The following is a 15,493-nucleotide window of genomic DNA, read 5'->3' as shown; positions in this document are numbered from 1 at the left end:
GGAAAAAAGAACTGGAACGTCTACTTAAGATAATCAGTTTCTATAAGATATTGGTAATCCATATTAAAGACTTACTTACATTTCATTTACTGCAGTGAAATCTTATCAGCAAGCCATTTTGCCATGACACTGTGAGTTTTCTTTTGCTACCTCTCTGATTTTAAAAACTCTTCTGTGCTTTAAAGGTTTTTCAGATGGGAACTCTTGGCACCTTCGTTTCCGCTGGTCTGGGGATGCTCCGTCAGAACTCCTGAGGAAATTCAGAAACTACGAAATATGAAAAGTTCCTGCTCAATTGGAGAGAGAGAAAGCAAGACCATCTCTTGTGCTGCCAACAAGGCTTTGTTTAAATCTTATAAATGTTATGTTTCTCTGTCATGTTTGTGAATCGCTCAGTACTGATTGGTTCCTCCATCCTTAAACCCACTCAATCACAATGTGTTTTTTAAGTGAGAAAAGTTTCAGACTAGTTTCTTTCAATATTTGAATACATTAAAGCTCTTAGATCCAAAGTTAGCTTATATGGTGTGTATTTTCCTGTTAATGTTACTTGTAGAACTCCGTTTTAAAAAGCTATCTCTGTATTTAAATAATTCATTGATATACCATAATCTCTCTTAGTGCTGGTTGTACAAGAAATGTTTTCTGACTCTTGACTTAAAATGAAATGTGAAATTACTTGTCTAAACCCCATAGAGTGAAATAAATCACTTTCCAAAATTCACAATGAATTTGTAATGTAACTATATTTTGAAAATAATTTGATTATCTATTTCTTTTTTTTTTTTTTGAAGATTTTGTTTATTTATTTGAAAGAGAGAGAAATCATAAATAGACAGAGAGGCTCCCTGTTGAGCTGAGAGCCCGATGCGGGGTTCGATCCCAGGACCCTGAGACCATGACCTGCACCAAAGGCAGAGGCTTAACCCACTGAGCCACCCAGGTGCCCCTGATTAGCTATTTCTATTTTAATTTTAGTGTTTGTAAAATTAAAAGGTTATTTATTTGAGAAGATATGTTTTGGGAGGAGAGGCAAGATGGCAGAGAAGTAGGAGACCCTGTTTCAGCTGGTCCTCTAAAGTGAGCTAATTAGCTACCAGAACACTCTGAACACCCATGAAACCAGCCTGAGATGTAGGATTATACACTTCTGGATCTAGATGGGGGCAGAAGACGCCAGTGGAGAGGTAAAGCAGATTGGGAACAATTGGACTGATATAAGAGGATAAATGGAAGGGGGAGGGAGCCACCAGAAGCAACCCATTGGAAAGTAATACCCCAACACGAAAGTGCCCTGTGGTTGGGAACCAGCATTAAATGGAATCTGGGGATGCCTGGGTGGCTCAGTTGGTTAAGCAGCTGCCTCCGGCTCAGGTCATGATCCCAGTCTCCTAGGATCTAGTCCCACATCGGGCTCCCTGCTCAGTGGGTTAAGCCTCTGCCTACCACTCTGTCTCTCTCTCTCTCTAACAAATAAATAAATAAAATCTTTTTTAAAAAATGGAGTCTGGTTAAAAGCACTCAAAAAGAGCAAAAGATCTTCACGGGCAACTGGGGGAATGAGGCAGTCACAGGCACGGGCCTAAGCCCACAGACCTAGGTCAGCCACCACAGGCGACCACCCATGCCAGAGAGAGTGCGGCGGTGGAGCCTCCAGTTCCTCGTCTCAGACCCCTCAGTGTTGTGCGGCTTGCACCACCACTCGGCTGGGGTGCACTCCTGCCCCCGTGAGGGAGTCTGGTGGGTGCTCTCTAGAACCACAGCCTTTTTGCACTCTGTGCTCGCTGCGAGACCGGGGTCTGAACGGTGCTCCCCACCCGCACCCGAGAGTGCTCTGGGTGCTAGCCAGCGGTCTCTAGGATCTGCGGAGAGTCTGAACACTCCTAGCCCAGACTTGAAGGAACTACCCCAGACAGCAGTCCTGGCAAAGTTAGCCACCCGAAGCAGGGCTCCCTAGACCAATATCGCTAGTGATTTTAGTGGCATGAGGGTGCAGAGACAATTGGGTGCTTTGGGCAACCCCTGAGACGGTGGCTGGGAACAGGCCCTGCCTGTGGGAGATTGCACGGCTCAGCAGAGTTTGCAGAGGAGGAGTTGGTATGTTCTGGACCACCCAGAGCGGGGCAGACTGAAGCTACTTTCTGAGGCAGAGGTCTAGGTGCAGTTTGCTTTCCACTAAACCTCCAATAAGCCTCAAAAGTCACCAAAGAACAAAAACTTCCAGAGAACAAAAGCCTAAAAAACTGGTTTCCACAGAGCCCAGCCCCTTGATAGGGAGCAGAAGGACTCAACCCAAGCAAGACTGACTGAAAAACAACGCGGCAGGCCCCCTCCCCCAGAAGCCAGCCAAAAGAATGAGAGGACACCACCACAGGGTTCCCATAAAACTGTAAAATCCCAATATCAGAGGAAAACAATATATTAAGCTCCCGGTATTGCTCTAAAACCTGTATATTTCATAGATACAACTTTTATTTTCATTTGTTCTCGCTCTTCTTGTTCTTTAAAAAATTTTTTAACCTATTTACCATTACAACTAGAGGTTTAATACAACATATTCCATAATAACTTTTTAACTTTAGTTTTTTTTCATACATCTACCTGTATTTTTCTTTTCTTTTTTTAAATATACATATAGATACAAGTTTCAAGGCAATCGTCCTTCCCTAAACAATACTACCCCTATATATAAACCAGTTTTAATCTCCCTTTATCTCTGGAAATTTTTTTTTTAAAAGATTTTATTTATTTATTTGACAGAGAGAAATCACAAGTAAGCAGAGAGGCAGGCAGAGAGAGAGGAGGAAGCAGGCTCCCTGCTGAGCAGAGAGCCCAATGTGGGGCTCGAACCTAGGACCTGGGATCATGACCTGAGCCGAAGGCAGCGGCTTAACCCACTGAGCCACCCAGGCGCCCCTATCTCTGGAAATTTGAGTCCTTTAACAAAGATATCAAGATACACCTAGGAAGAATCAAATGTTCTCACCCACATCGAGGATTTATAACCACCCTCCCATTTTTTTCTTCTGTCCGTGTTTCTGTGTATTTGTTTTTATTCTGGTATTATATAAATCTCATCCTTGAGGTCCATTTGGCTGGGTTCTTTTTTTTCTTGTCATTTACTTTTGTCAGTCTTTTTGTTTGCCCGTTTGTGTTTGTATACCTTATAAATCTTACCTTGGGGGTCATTCTGGCTGGGTCTTCTCTTTATTTTTTCTGTCTCTCTTTTTTTCTCTCTCTCTTTTTCTTTTTTCTTTCTTTTTGGTGGTGACTTCCAATTGCTCAGAAGTGTTTCAGGGTGCACCTTGCCTGGATCGCAGTTGATATATTCAGCAACACATCCCCTCAATGACTTCTCACCAAAATGACTAGAAGGAGGAACACCCAACAGAGGAAAAATTCAGAGACTGTGTGGTCTCCATCAGAGCTATTGGGTATGGACATAAACAGTATGTCAGAAAGGGAATTCAGGGGAGCCTGGGTCGCTCAGTGGGTTAAGCCTCTGTTTTTGGCTCAGGTCATGGTCTCAGGGTCCTGGGATTGAGCCCCACATTGGGCTGTCTGCTCAGCAGGGAGCCTGCTTCCTCCTCTCTCTCTGCCTACTTGTGATCTGTCAAATAAATAAATAAAATCTTACTAAAAAAAAAAAAAAGAAAAAGAAAGGGAATTCAGGGTAACAATTATCCAGGCAATGACTAGGTTGGAGAAAACCATTAGTGACAACATGGAATTGATTAGGGTAGAAGTGAAAGCTGCCTGGGAAGAAGTTAAAAATGCTATCAATGAGATTGATTCTAATCTAAATACTCTAACATCTAGGGTAACCGAGGCAGAAGATAGAATTAGTGATCTAGAGGACAAACTGATGGAGAAAATGGATCAGGAGGGGGCCTGGAACAAACAGCTTAGAAGCCATAAAAACAGAATTAGGAAAATAAATGACGCCATGAAATGTTCCAACACCAGAATTATTGGGATCTCTGAGGAGGAGAAAGAAAGAAGACTAGAAAATATAGTTGAACAAATTCTCTATGAAAATTTTCCCAATCTGGGGAATGGAACCAGCGTTCATGTCCTAGAGGTAGAAAGAACACCACCTAAGATGAACGAATCTAGAAAGACATCAAGGCACTTGATTGCAAGACTGACGAATCATAATTTTAGGCAAGAGCTTTTGAGAGCAGCTGTGGGGAGAGATTCCTTACATACAGTGGAAGGTCCATCAGAATAATGTCAGACCTCTCCACAGAAACCTGGCCAGAAAGGGCTGGCAAGACATATTCAGGGCACTAAATGAGAAGAACATGCAGCCAAGAATACTTTATCCAGCAAGGTTGACATTCAAAATGGATGGAGAGATAAAGAGCTTCCAAGATTGGCAAGGTTTAAAAGAGTATGTGACCACCAAGTCGGCACTACTAAAAATATTAAGGGGTGTTCTATAAAAGAAGAAAGAACCCAAGAGTGTCATAGAACAGAAATTTACAGAGACAATCTATAGAGACAAGGACTTCACAGGCAACATGATGTCAATAAAAACGTATCTTTCAATAATCACTCTCAACATGAATGGCCTAAGCACTCCCATAAAATGGCACAGGGTCACAGATTGGATAAAGCAACAGGACCTGACCATATATTGCCTACAAAATACCCATTTGGAACCTAAGGATACATCCAGACTGAAAGTGAAGGGATGGGGAAGCATCTTTCATGCCAATAGGCCTCAAAAGAAAGCTGGGGTAGCAATTTGCATATCATATTTAAACTGAAGACTGTAGTCAGAAATAAAGAAGGACACTACATCACTCTTAAAGGGTCTATCCATCAAGAAGATCTAACAATTGTAAATATTTATGCCCTCAATACGGGAGCAGGCAACTACATAAGACAACTGTTAATCAAGATAAAGAGTCATACTGATATGAATACATTAATAGTAGGGAATCTTAACATGGCACTCTCAGTAACAGACAGATGATCCAAGAAGAAAATCAATAAAGAAACAAGAGCATTGAGTGACACATTGGACCAGAGGGACCTCATAGATATATATAGAACATTCCATCCTAAAACAACAGAATACTCATTCTTCTTGAGCACACATGGAACTTTCTCCAGAATAGACAACTCTTGGGTCACAAATCAGGGCACAACTGATATGAAAAGACTGAGATTATTCCCTGCATATTCTCAGACCACAATGCTTTGAAACTGGAACTCAACCACAAGAAAAAGTTTGGAAGGAATTCAAACACTTGGAAGCTAAAGACCACCTTGCTTAAGAATGTTTGGATTAACCAGGAAATCAAAGAAGAACTTAAACAATTCATGGAAACCAATGAGAATGAATACACTTTGGTCCAAAACCTATGGGATACAGCAAAGGTGGTCCTAAGGGGGACATACATAACTATCCACTCAAAAAAACTGAAAAATCCAGAAAACACTATCTCTCTTTACACCTTAAAGGACTGGAGAATCAACAACAAACTAAGCCAACCCCAGACACAAGGAGGGAAATAATCAAGATTAGAGCAGAGATCAATGAGATAGAAACTAGGGATACAGTAGAACACATCAACAAAACTAGAAGCTGGTTTTTTGAAAGAATCATTAAGATTGATAAACTATTGGCCAAACTAATCCAAAAGAAAAGAGAGAGGACCCAAATTAATAAAATTATGAATGAAAAGGGAGAGATAACGACTATCACCAAGGAAATAGAAACAATCATCAGAAATTATTATCAACAGTTATATGCCAATAAGTTAAGCAACCTAGATAAAATGGATGCATTCCTGGAAACCTATAAACTTCCAAAACTGAATCAGGAAGAAATTGACAACCTGAATGCATCAATATCTAGTAATGAGATTGACCAGTGATCAAAAACCTCCCAAAAAACAAGAGCCCAGAACCTGATGGATTCCCTGGAGAATTCTACCAAACATTCAAAGAAGAAATAATACCTATTCTCTTGAAGCTGTTTCAAAAAATAGAAACAGAAGGAAAACTTCCAGACTCTTTTTATGAAGCCAGCATTACCCTGATCCCCAAATCAGGCAAAGACCCCACCAAAAAGAATTTCAGACCAATATCCCTGAGGAATATGGATGCCAAGATTCTCAACAAGATCCTAGCTAATAGGATCCACCAGTACATTAAAAAGATTATCCACCATGACCAGGTAGGATTTATCCATGGGATGCAAGGGTGGTTCAACATTCATGAATCAATCAGTGTGATAGAACAAATCAATAAGAGAAGAGAAAAGAACCACATTGTCCTCTCAATTGTTGCAGAAAAAGCATTTGACAAGATACAGCATCTGTTCCTGATTAAAACCCTTCAAAGTATAGGGATAGAGGGAATATTCCTCAACTTCATAAAATCTATCTATGAAAAACCCACAGCAAATATCATCCTCAATGGAGAAAAGCTGACAGCCTTTCCTTTGAGATCAGGAATATGACAAGAATGTCCACTCTTGCCCCTGTTATTCAACATAGTATTAGAAGTCCTAACAACAGCAATCAGACAACAAAAAGAAATAAAATGTATTCAAATTTGCAACGAAGAAGTCAAACTCTCTTCGCAGATGACACGATACTTTATATGGAAAACCCAAAAGAATCCACCCCCAAACTACTAGAACTCATACAGCAATTCAGTAATGTGGCAGGATACAAAATCAATATACGGAAATCAGTTGCTTTCTTATACACTAACAATGAAAATATAGAAAGGGAAATGAGAGAATTGATTCCATTTACTATAGCACCAAGAACCATAAGATACCTGGGAATAAACCTAACCAAAGATGTAAAGGATATGTACTCGAAGAAGTACAGAACACTCGTGAAAGAAATTGAAGAAGACACAAAAAGATGGAAGAGCATTCTATGCTCATGGATGGGAAGAATAAACATTGTTAAAATGTCTATACTGCCTAGGGCCATCAATACTTTCAAGGCCATCCCGATCAAAATTCCACTGGCATTTTTCAAAGAGCTGGAACAAACAATCCTAAAATTTATATGGAACCAAAAGAGACCCTGAATTGCTAAGGAAATGCTGAAAAAGAAAAACAAAACTGGGAGCATCACGTTGCTTGATTTCAAACTTTACTACAAACAGTGATCACCAAGACAGCATGGTACTGGCACGAAAACAGATATATAGACTAGTGGAACAGAGTAGAGAGCCCAGATATGGACCCTCAACTCTATGGTCAAATAATCTTTGTCAAAGCAGGAAAAAATATACAGTGGGAAAAGAAATTTCCTTCAATAAATGGTGCTGGGAAGATTGAACAGCTATGTGTAGAAGAATGAAACTCAACTATTCTCCTACACCATACACAAAGATAAACTCAAAATGAATTAAAGATCTCAATGTGAGGCAGGAATCTATCAAAATCTTAAAGGAGAACATAGGCAGTAACCACTTCAACATTGGCCATAGCAACTTCTTTCAAGATATGTCTACAAAGGCAAAGGAAACAAAAGCGAAAATGAACTTTTGGGACTTCATCAAGATCAAAAGCTTCTGCACAGCAAAGGAAACAGTCAAAAAAACAAAGAGGCAACCCATGGAATGGGAGAAGATATTTGCAAATGACACTACAGACAAAGGACTGATATCCAAGATCTATAAAGATATCCTCAAACTCAACACACACAAAACAGATAATCATGTCAAAAAATAGGCAGAAGACATGAACAGACACTTCCCCAAAGAAGACATACAAATGGCTAGCAGACATCTGAAAAAATGTTCATCATCATTAGCCATCAGGGAGATTCAAACCCAAACCACATTGAGATACCACCTTACACCAGTTAGAATGGCCAAAATTAACAAGACAGGAAACAACAAGTGTTGGAGAGGATGTGGAGAAAGGGGAACCCTCTTACACTATTGGTGGGAATCCAAGTTGGTGCAGCAACTTTGGAAAATAGTGTGGAGATTCCTTAAGAAATTAAAAATAGAGCTACTCTATGACGCGGCAATCGCACTACTGGGTATTTACCCCAAAGATACAGATATAGTGAAAAGAAGTGCCATCTGTACCCCAATGTTCATAGCAACAATGGCCACAGTCGCCAAACTGTGGAAAGAACCAAGATGCCCTTCAACAGATGAATGGATAAAGAAAATATGGTCCATACCTCCATCAGAAAGGATGAATACCCAACTTTTGTATCAACATGGACAGGACTGGAAGAGATTATGCTGAGTGAAATAAGTCAAGCAGAGAGAGTCAATTATCATATAGTTTCACTTACTTGTTGAGCGTAAGGAATAACACGGAGGACATTGGGAGATGGAGAGGAGAAGGAAGTTGGGGGAAATAGGAGGGGGAGACAAACCATGAGAGACTGTGGACTCTGAGAAACAAACTGAGGGTTTTGGAGGGGGACGGTGGGGTGAGCCTGGTGGTGGGTATTATGGAGGGCACGTATTGCAATGCAGCACTGGGTGTGGTGCATAAACAATTAATTTTGGAACACTGAAAAAAAAATTAAAAAAAAGAATGAAAAGAAAAAAAGAAGACAAGTTTTTACAGGATTTCTTTTGTTATATATAGTAAGTGATATATTTATAAACTATGTTCTCACAATGAGAATAGGCCTAGTAGGTTGGAATTACTGATGATCATGTGTAGTCTGATTATTTTTTAGTTTGCAAACAAGTGAATGAAAAATTAAGAAGAAAAACATTCTACTTTATTTATTTTTAAAGATTTTATTTATTTATTTATTTGAGAGAGCGAGAGAGAGAGAGAGAGAGAGAGAATGCACACAAGCAGAGGGAGGGTCAGGGGAAGAAGAAGAAACAAGCTCCGCGAGGCAGGGCTTATCCCAAGACTCTGGGATCACAACCTGAACCAAAGGCAGACAACCTTTTTTTTTAAGAGCTACATTATTTAGAAATTATGTCCTTTGTGGTTTAAAATGTGCTTCCTTTTATGAAATAGTATCATAGTAGATTGTATTAGTTTGCAAGGGCTGCTATAACAAAATACTACAGACTGGGTGGTTTAAATAATGTTTCTCACAGTTCTGGAGGCTAAAAATCCAAGATCAAGGTATCTGCAGGTTTTTAAAAAATTTGTTTGTTTGCTTGTTTTTTGAGATTTTATTGTGAGAGAGCACAATTAGGGGAGTGGCATGCAGAGGGAGAGGGAGAAGCAGGCTACCTGCTCAACAGAGAGCTTGATACTGGACTCCATCCCAGGACCCTGGGATCATGACCTGAGCTGAAGGCAGATGTTTAACCGACTGAGCCACCCAAGGTCCCTGCAGGCTTGTTCTTTTTTCTGAGCCCTCTCTTCTTGGCTTGCTGCCTTCTCAGTGTGTCCTCACATGACCTTTCTGTGTGTACAAACACCCCTGGTATTTCTGCCTCCTCTTATGAGGATGGCAGTCATATTGGATTAGCGCCCCACTCTACAGCTTCCTTTCAACACATTCACCTCTTTAAAGATCTTATTTCCAAATAAGGTTACATTCTAAGGTGAGGAGGATTAGGACTTCAACATATGAGTTTTGGGGTTATACAATTTAGTCCATAACATGGATGAAAACTTTTGTTTTTCCTTTTTCTTAGATGAAACTTTTTTTTTAAAATTTTTATTTATTTATTTGACAGATAGAAATCACAAGTAGGCAGAGAGGCAGGCAGAGAGAGGAGGAAGCAGACTCCCCGCCGGAGCAGAGAGGCCGATGTGGGGCTCGATCCCAGGACCCTGAGATCATGACCTGAGCCAAAGGCAGAGGCTTTAACCCACTGAGCCACCCAGGCACCCCAGATGAACCTTTTCTTTAAAAACAAATACAATTTTGTGTTTGTTCCCTTAATTTTATTTGAATTTTTACCTTTTTGTCAAATAAAAAATCAAAGCCAGCTGTTTAGAGAATTATTTCTATTAAAATTTTACCACTTCAGTAAAATGTGATTTGGCATTGTTACCATATCTGCAAATTTTTGCTTCAAAATAGAAACAGAGTAATTTTTTAAGGCATGTTTTTAATTTTATTGGAAAATAAAGTGTTTATTCAAAGAACATTAAAAGACTAAGGACCGGGGGCTCCTGGGTTGGCTCAGTTGTTTAAGCAACTGACTCTTGATTTTGGCTCAGGTCATGGTCTCAGGGTTGTGGGATCGAGCCCTGCACTGGACTCTTTGCTGGGGATTGGAGACTGCTTACAATTTTCCTTTGCCCTTCCCCACTCGTTAAAAAAAAAAAAAAAAGACAAAGGACCTCTGTGGGAGTTGGTGTGAGGAGAAATAAATCTCAAGCTCAACTGGGTTGGACATGGGGCTCTTCTCCTGAGATTGGGGGGTTTCAGGGGAGGGCTGGTTGGGGTACCGCTGGATCTGGTAGAAGGTCATGAAGCAGTCATAGAGCACCAGGCCGCAGTGCGGAACTGGGGCCAGTGGTAGAGGTCAGCCTCTGCAGCCTCAGCAGCTTACCAGATACATCCTTGGGATGAAGAAATAGAGCACGTTAAGTTAATAAAATGAACTTTTGGGCTACAGTTGCCCGTCATAAGGCTTGTGTGGCCCAGGTGAGCCCTCAAACAAATACTAGACTGAATAAGGGAATTTTTGAATCTAAGAATCAGGGTTTTAATTTTCCCCCCTGTTTTCCACCAGACTGATTTACAGCACAGATGACTTTGAGCGCTTGTCGAGGGGCAAACCGCTCCCACTCCTGCAGACCACTTTGTTTTTATTACGGATGCACTTCTCAGTTGTTGACAAGTTTGAGACCAGCTCTTGTTTACTCTTTTCTCCCATGATGGCCTGAAACCTCCAAGTAAGAAATGAGAAATAGCTCCACTAGATTGTGGGTTTATGATGGGTCACACTCGATATAGCACTTCCTGTACTTGCTTCCTTGTAACTTAGCAGGACACCTTTTATTCTTAAACACTTACTTACTTTCCTGAAACCAAAGTTTATAAAGGGAGGAAACTGTGCTTTGATAATACAGTTTTTCTCTTTGAATGAAAAGTAAGGCGAAACCTGGACAAGTTTTCTTCAATAATTTGAATTCTCCAGTGTGTCTAGCAACTATGGTCACATGTATGTACAACAGCACATTTTCAAGGCCATTTATTTTTGGGTTATGGCTTAACTTCATGACATAGCAAACTGATGGTGAAAAGATAATTTTATTATTGAGTTCTTTTTTTAAAAAAAGATTTTATGTATTTATTTGACAGAGAGAGCATGAGTGGGGAGAAGGTCAGAGGGAGAAGCAGACTCCCCATGGAGCTGGGAGCCCAATGCGGGACTCAATTCCGGGACTCTGGGATCATAACCTGAGCCAAAGGCAGTTGCTCAACCAACTGAGCCACCCAGGTGCCCTATTATTGAGTTCTTAAGTCAGATCTAAATGATGAAGATAATTTGATTCTCTCATATTTGATATTGAATGATATTGGATGAATGAGTGAATGATAATAAGACACATTTCTTTAAAACATTATTATGTGATATTGTGCTAGCATTTGTATAAGATATAAAAATGCTTAAGTCATGTTTATGTTCTCAAGTAGCTAATAATCAAGTGAAAAAAGGCACATGAATGTCTTATAGTTAACAGAAGCATATCAAATTAGTTTAAAGAATGTAATGTGTTTAGAATATTCCTGGCACATAGTAATCCCTGTGTGTTAGTTACTATTCCTACTATATTATTAAGTAGGTATGCTCTAAGGAGTGAGCCAGCTAGCCACCCTGTTACTGTAACAAATAATAACAGAAGTGTGGCCTCTGTTCCCTGGACCACTCCTCTATCTCAGAAGCATCATTTCTTGCATGTCTTTTCTTGGATATCTCGTGCATTTACACACATACATGTATTTCTTTTTTTTTTTTTAGATTTTATTTATTTGACTCAGAAACAAACTGAGGGTTTTGGAGGGGATGTGAGGGGTGGGGTGAGCCTGGTGGTGGGTATTAAGGAGGGCACATATTGCACGGAGCACTGGGTATGGTGCATAAACAATGAATTTTGAAACACTGAAAAAAATTTTAAAAATTTTTATTTAGTTGAGAAAGAGAGCGAGAGAGCGCATGAGCAGTGGGGAGGGGCAGAGGGAGAGAGAGAGGCAGACTCCCTTTTGATGGGGGTAGCCTGACTCAGAGCTCGATCCCGGGATCCCGGGGTCATGACTTGAGCCGAGGCAGATGCTTAACTGACTGAGGCACCCAGTGCACCTGTATTTCTCTTCTTTACATAGATGGTAGCATACTATTTACAGTGCCGCGCCTTCCATTTTTTCAGTTGCTATATCTTGGAGTTTTTTCCTTTTTAGTGCATTAGTGCTAACTTGTTCTTTGTAGGTGCTTTATAACATTCTATGGTGTGGATGAACCACACAGTTTATTTAACGTGTTCTCTATTCTATTTGATACCTTTCAAGGTTATTTACATTTTTTTAATAACACTACAATGAATAGCTTTGCACATAATATTTCTTGCATGTGAAGTACACTGGTAGGGTAAAAAGCTAGCACCGGAATGGAAAAGAGTACTTCCGTCCATTTAGGATTTGATTACCATATTCTTAAACAAACAGCTGATGCAATTTGGCAAGTTCTAAAGATCTTAGGGTCATTGGATTGGAAAACCCAGAAAATAGTGTTTGTTCATTGGGATTGTTGCCTGCAGGGTTTTTTGTTTGTTTGTTTGTTTTTTGTTTTTTGTTTTTTTTTGCTTTTTAAGTCTAGGCGTATTTGTTGAGTAACTCAGCTTGAAGCACTGTGTTTATGGAACAACTTACCCAAAACCTCCCCAGACCCCCGATATCAGGGGGTGACCAAGATATAAAACAATAATAAAACCAGAGTACCCTTTTCTTCCAGTAACTTCTCATGGAGCCAGGAGGGGAATAGAGTGTTTTATCAGTGTTAAAGCTTCCTGCTTTCTGGGTGTCCTGAGATGCTGAATTGTAATTCTGAAATATTGTTGCTCCTTTAAGCAACAGGCAACTCAACAGAGCAACTCTGAAAAACCCAGACAGAATCCACAATTTCCTGGGATCCCGAACAGTTTCTAGTCCCGAGTGAATAGAGCCCTGCCTGTAAAAATACGTCCCTGGATGAGCAAATTAGAAATGCAAAAAGACTTGAAGCTATTTCTTGTAAAAAGCAAGCTGGATAAGAAGAAGATAACATTGTTTTCCTGCTTATGAATTTTCATATCCTTTCTGGGCCCAGATCTGATGGTGATTATGAGATCAATCACAGCAGCAAGTGCCAATGACTAATGCAGTTACCGAGAGGGGTCTTTAATTTCCTGGAGGCAAACACCATTACCGGCCACCTCCACAGTGAGGACGAGGAGATGCCAGGACCACTGGGGAGTCAGTGATGGAAGAAATTATGAAACTGATGCAATTACTGAGAAAATGATGAAATGTGTCACAATGAAAGGCTTCAGTTCCCTTCAATTTCAGGTTTTGTGATATGCATCAGTGTGGCTGTGTCTGCAGCATTATTACTTCTCACTTGCCTATGTCATCTCACCCTCACTGAGAGAGAAAATTCTGTAGCAGGCAGCTCATTCTCATCCTTTTTCCTCCCATCCAGGGTCTTTCATTTCTTTGTTTTCGCTTGGACAGTTTCTTGTATTAATTAGCTGCCCCGCATGAATGTTTTCATAGTGGAAGCTAGGTTAGGTTTATGGAGAACTAGGTCTTTCTCTTGTTCGAATGTGTGGGATATAGGGAAAAATCACTTGAGCTCTCAGATCCAGTTTCTTGTATCTGTGGCTGGAATCTCCCCTTTGTAGAACACAAGGTCTCTGCCCATGACCAGGTCCAGAGCTGGCCTGCTTCGGGCCTCCAATGGCCCCATAGGTGTGGGCCTGAGAGGGAGTGTGCGGTTTAGAAGTCGAGGACTAGTGAGGACAGGGAAAGCAGAGATAGAGGATGTGTCTTCTCCATCCTTCTGATAAGTTGTTCTTCCTTTTTTTTTTTTTTAAAGATTTTATTTTTTATTTTTGAGAGAGCATGAGCAGTGGGGAGGGGAGGGATAGGGAGGGGGAGAGATTGAGAGAGAGAGAAGTAGACTCCTGCTGATCAGGGATCACCTGGGCAGATGAGGACAAGAGAGTCCATCAGGGCGGGGGATGTGTAGGGGGAAGAATGATGTGTCTCCACCAGCAGCAGCCAGCTAAAAATGCTGGTTTAGAAATTCCATCACTGTTTAAACAATAAAAATGTGACACTCAAAAATTTAGAAATAGTAACATCTAGGTGGCTCAGTCGGTTGGGCATCTGCCTTCACTCAGGTCATGATCCCAGAGTCCCAAATTGGGCTCCTCGCTCAGCGGGGAGTCTGCTTCTCACCCCTCCCCCCCGTTTGTGCTCTCTTTCTCTCTCTCTGACAAATTAATAAGTACAATCTCAAAAAAAAAAAAAGAGAAAATTTTAGAAATAAAACCTGATATGGGAGAAAAAAATGTAGATGTGAAGGTTGTTCATCAGATAATACTTAAAGAGAAGTGATTGGCTATATGGCCTGAGGCAAGTTCTTTACTTTTATTTCTTTGAGCCCATTTCCTCTCTTATAAAATGAGAAGACATAAAACTCATTGTACCAGGAAGTGAAATGAACCCAGGAAAATTGTGAACCTAAACCAGACTGTTCTGGTTTTAATTTTCTCTTCTGGTCTAAAGTCAAGGAATCAGGGATCTATGCATCAAGGCAAGGACACGACACTGGCAGACATCCACAAGATTTCATCCTTGGTGAAAATATGTGGTTAAGAGGTATCTCTGCAGAGAGGACTTAACCATCAGTATCACCTTGGGCAAGTTCATTAAAGTCCTTGTGCCTCAGTTTCCTCATCAGTAAAATGGGATAGTAAATACCTTGATGTAGGACACAATATTAACTATTAAAAATATTAACTATTAATAGTAGCCATTGGGAAAGAAAATCAGAGAGTGACTAAAACTTTTTTTTCCAGCACCTTCCCAAACTTTAGAATGGCGCTCCAGCATCACTCAGGAACTTCATACAAAAGCAAACTGTGGGAGCCCTACTTAGATCTACTGAATTAGAATCCATGAGGGATAAAGCCCAGGACTCTGTTTGGAATCTCTCTGGAATCTCCATGGATCCTTATGGATGCTGAAGTTTGAGCAATACTATTTTAGAATTTTGCTCCCTAGAGTGTGGTCTAAAGCCCAGAATCATCAGCATCACCTGGGAACTTACTAGACATGAATCCTGAGCCCCAGTCTGATACGCTAAATTGCAATCTGCATTTTAACAAGATCCCCAGGTATTTCTATGCATGTTAAATCTTGAGAAGCACTGCCCTAGAACTGTATCTTTAATACAGTAGCCACTAGCCTTAGGTGGCTCTTACAATGAAAATTAAATTAGTTAAAATGAAATAATATTAGAGATGCAGTTCATTAGTCACACTAGCCATGTTTCACAAGCTCAACTGCCACAGGTG

General features: G+C 40.4%; 1 protein-coding gene across 1 annotated transcript in view; it reads left to right on the top strand.

Moving 5' to 3' along the window:
* Window positions 1-727, top strand: part of DNAJC12 (DnaJ heat shock protein family (Hsp40) member C12) — a 36,830-nt gene extending 36,103 nt beyond the window's left edge. Inside the window, exon 5 of the mRNA XM_047703500.1 lies at window positions 186-727. Within this exon, the coding sequence (XP_047559456.1) occupies window positions 186-280 (95 nt within the window). The 3' untranslated portion in view covers window positions 281-727. The remainder of the gene's footprint in view (window positions 1-185) is intronic.
* Window positions 728-15,493: the final 14,766 nt, after the last annotated feature.

Source organism: Lutra lutra, chromosome 14 (genome assembly GCF_902655055.1).
Source record: "Lutra lutra chromosome 14, mLutLut1.2, whole genome shotgun sequence".
NCBI classification, from domain to species: domain Eukaryota; kingdom Metazoa; phylum Chordata; class Mammalia; order Carnivora; family Mustelidae; genus Lutra; species Lutra lutra.
Note: the sequence above shows the minus strand (reverse complement) of the source record. Positions and strands in the feature narration are given on the sequence as shown.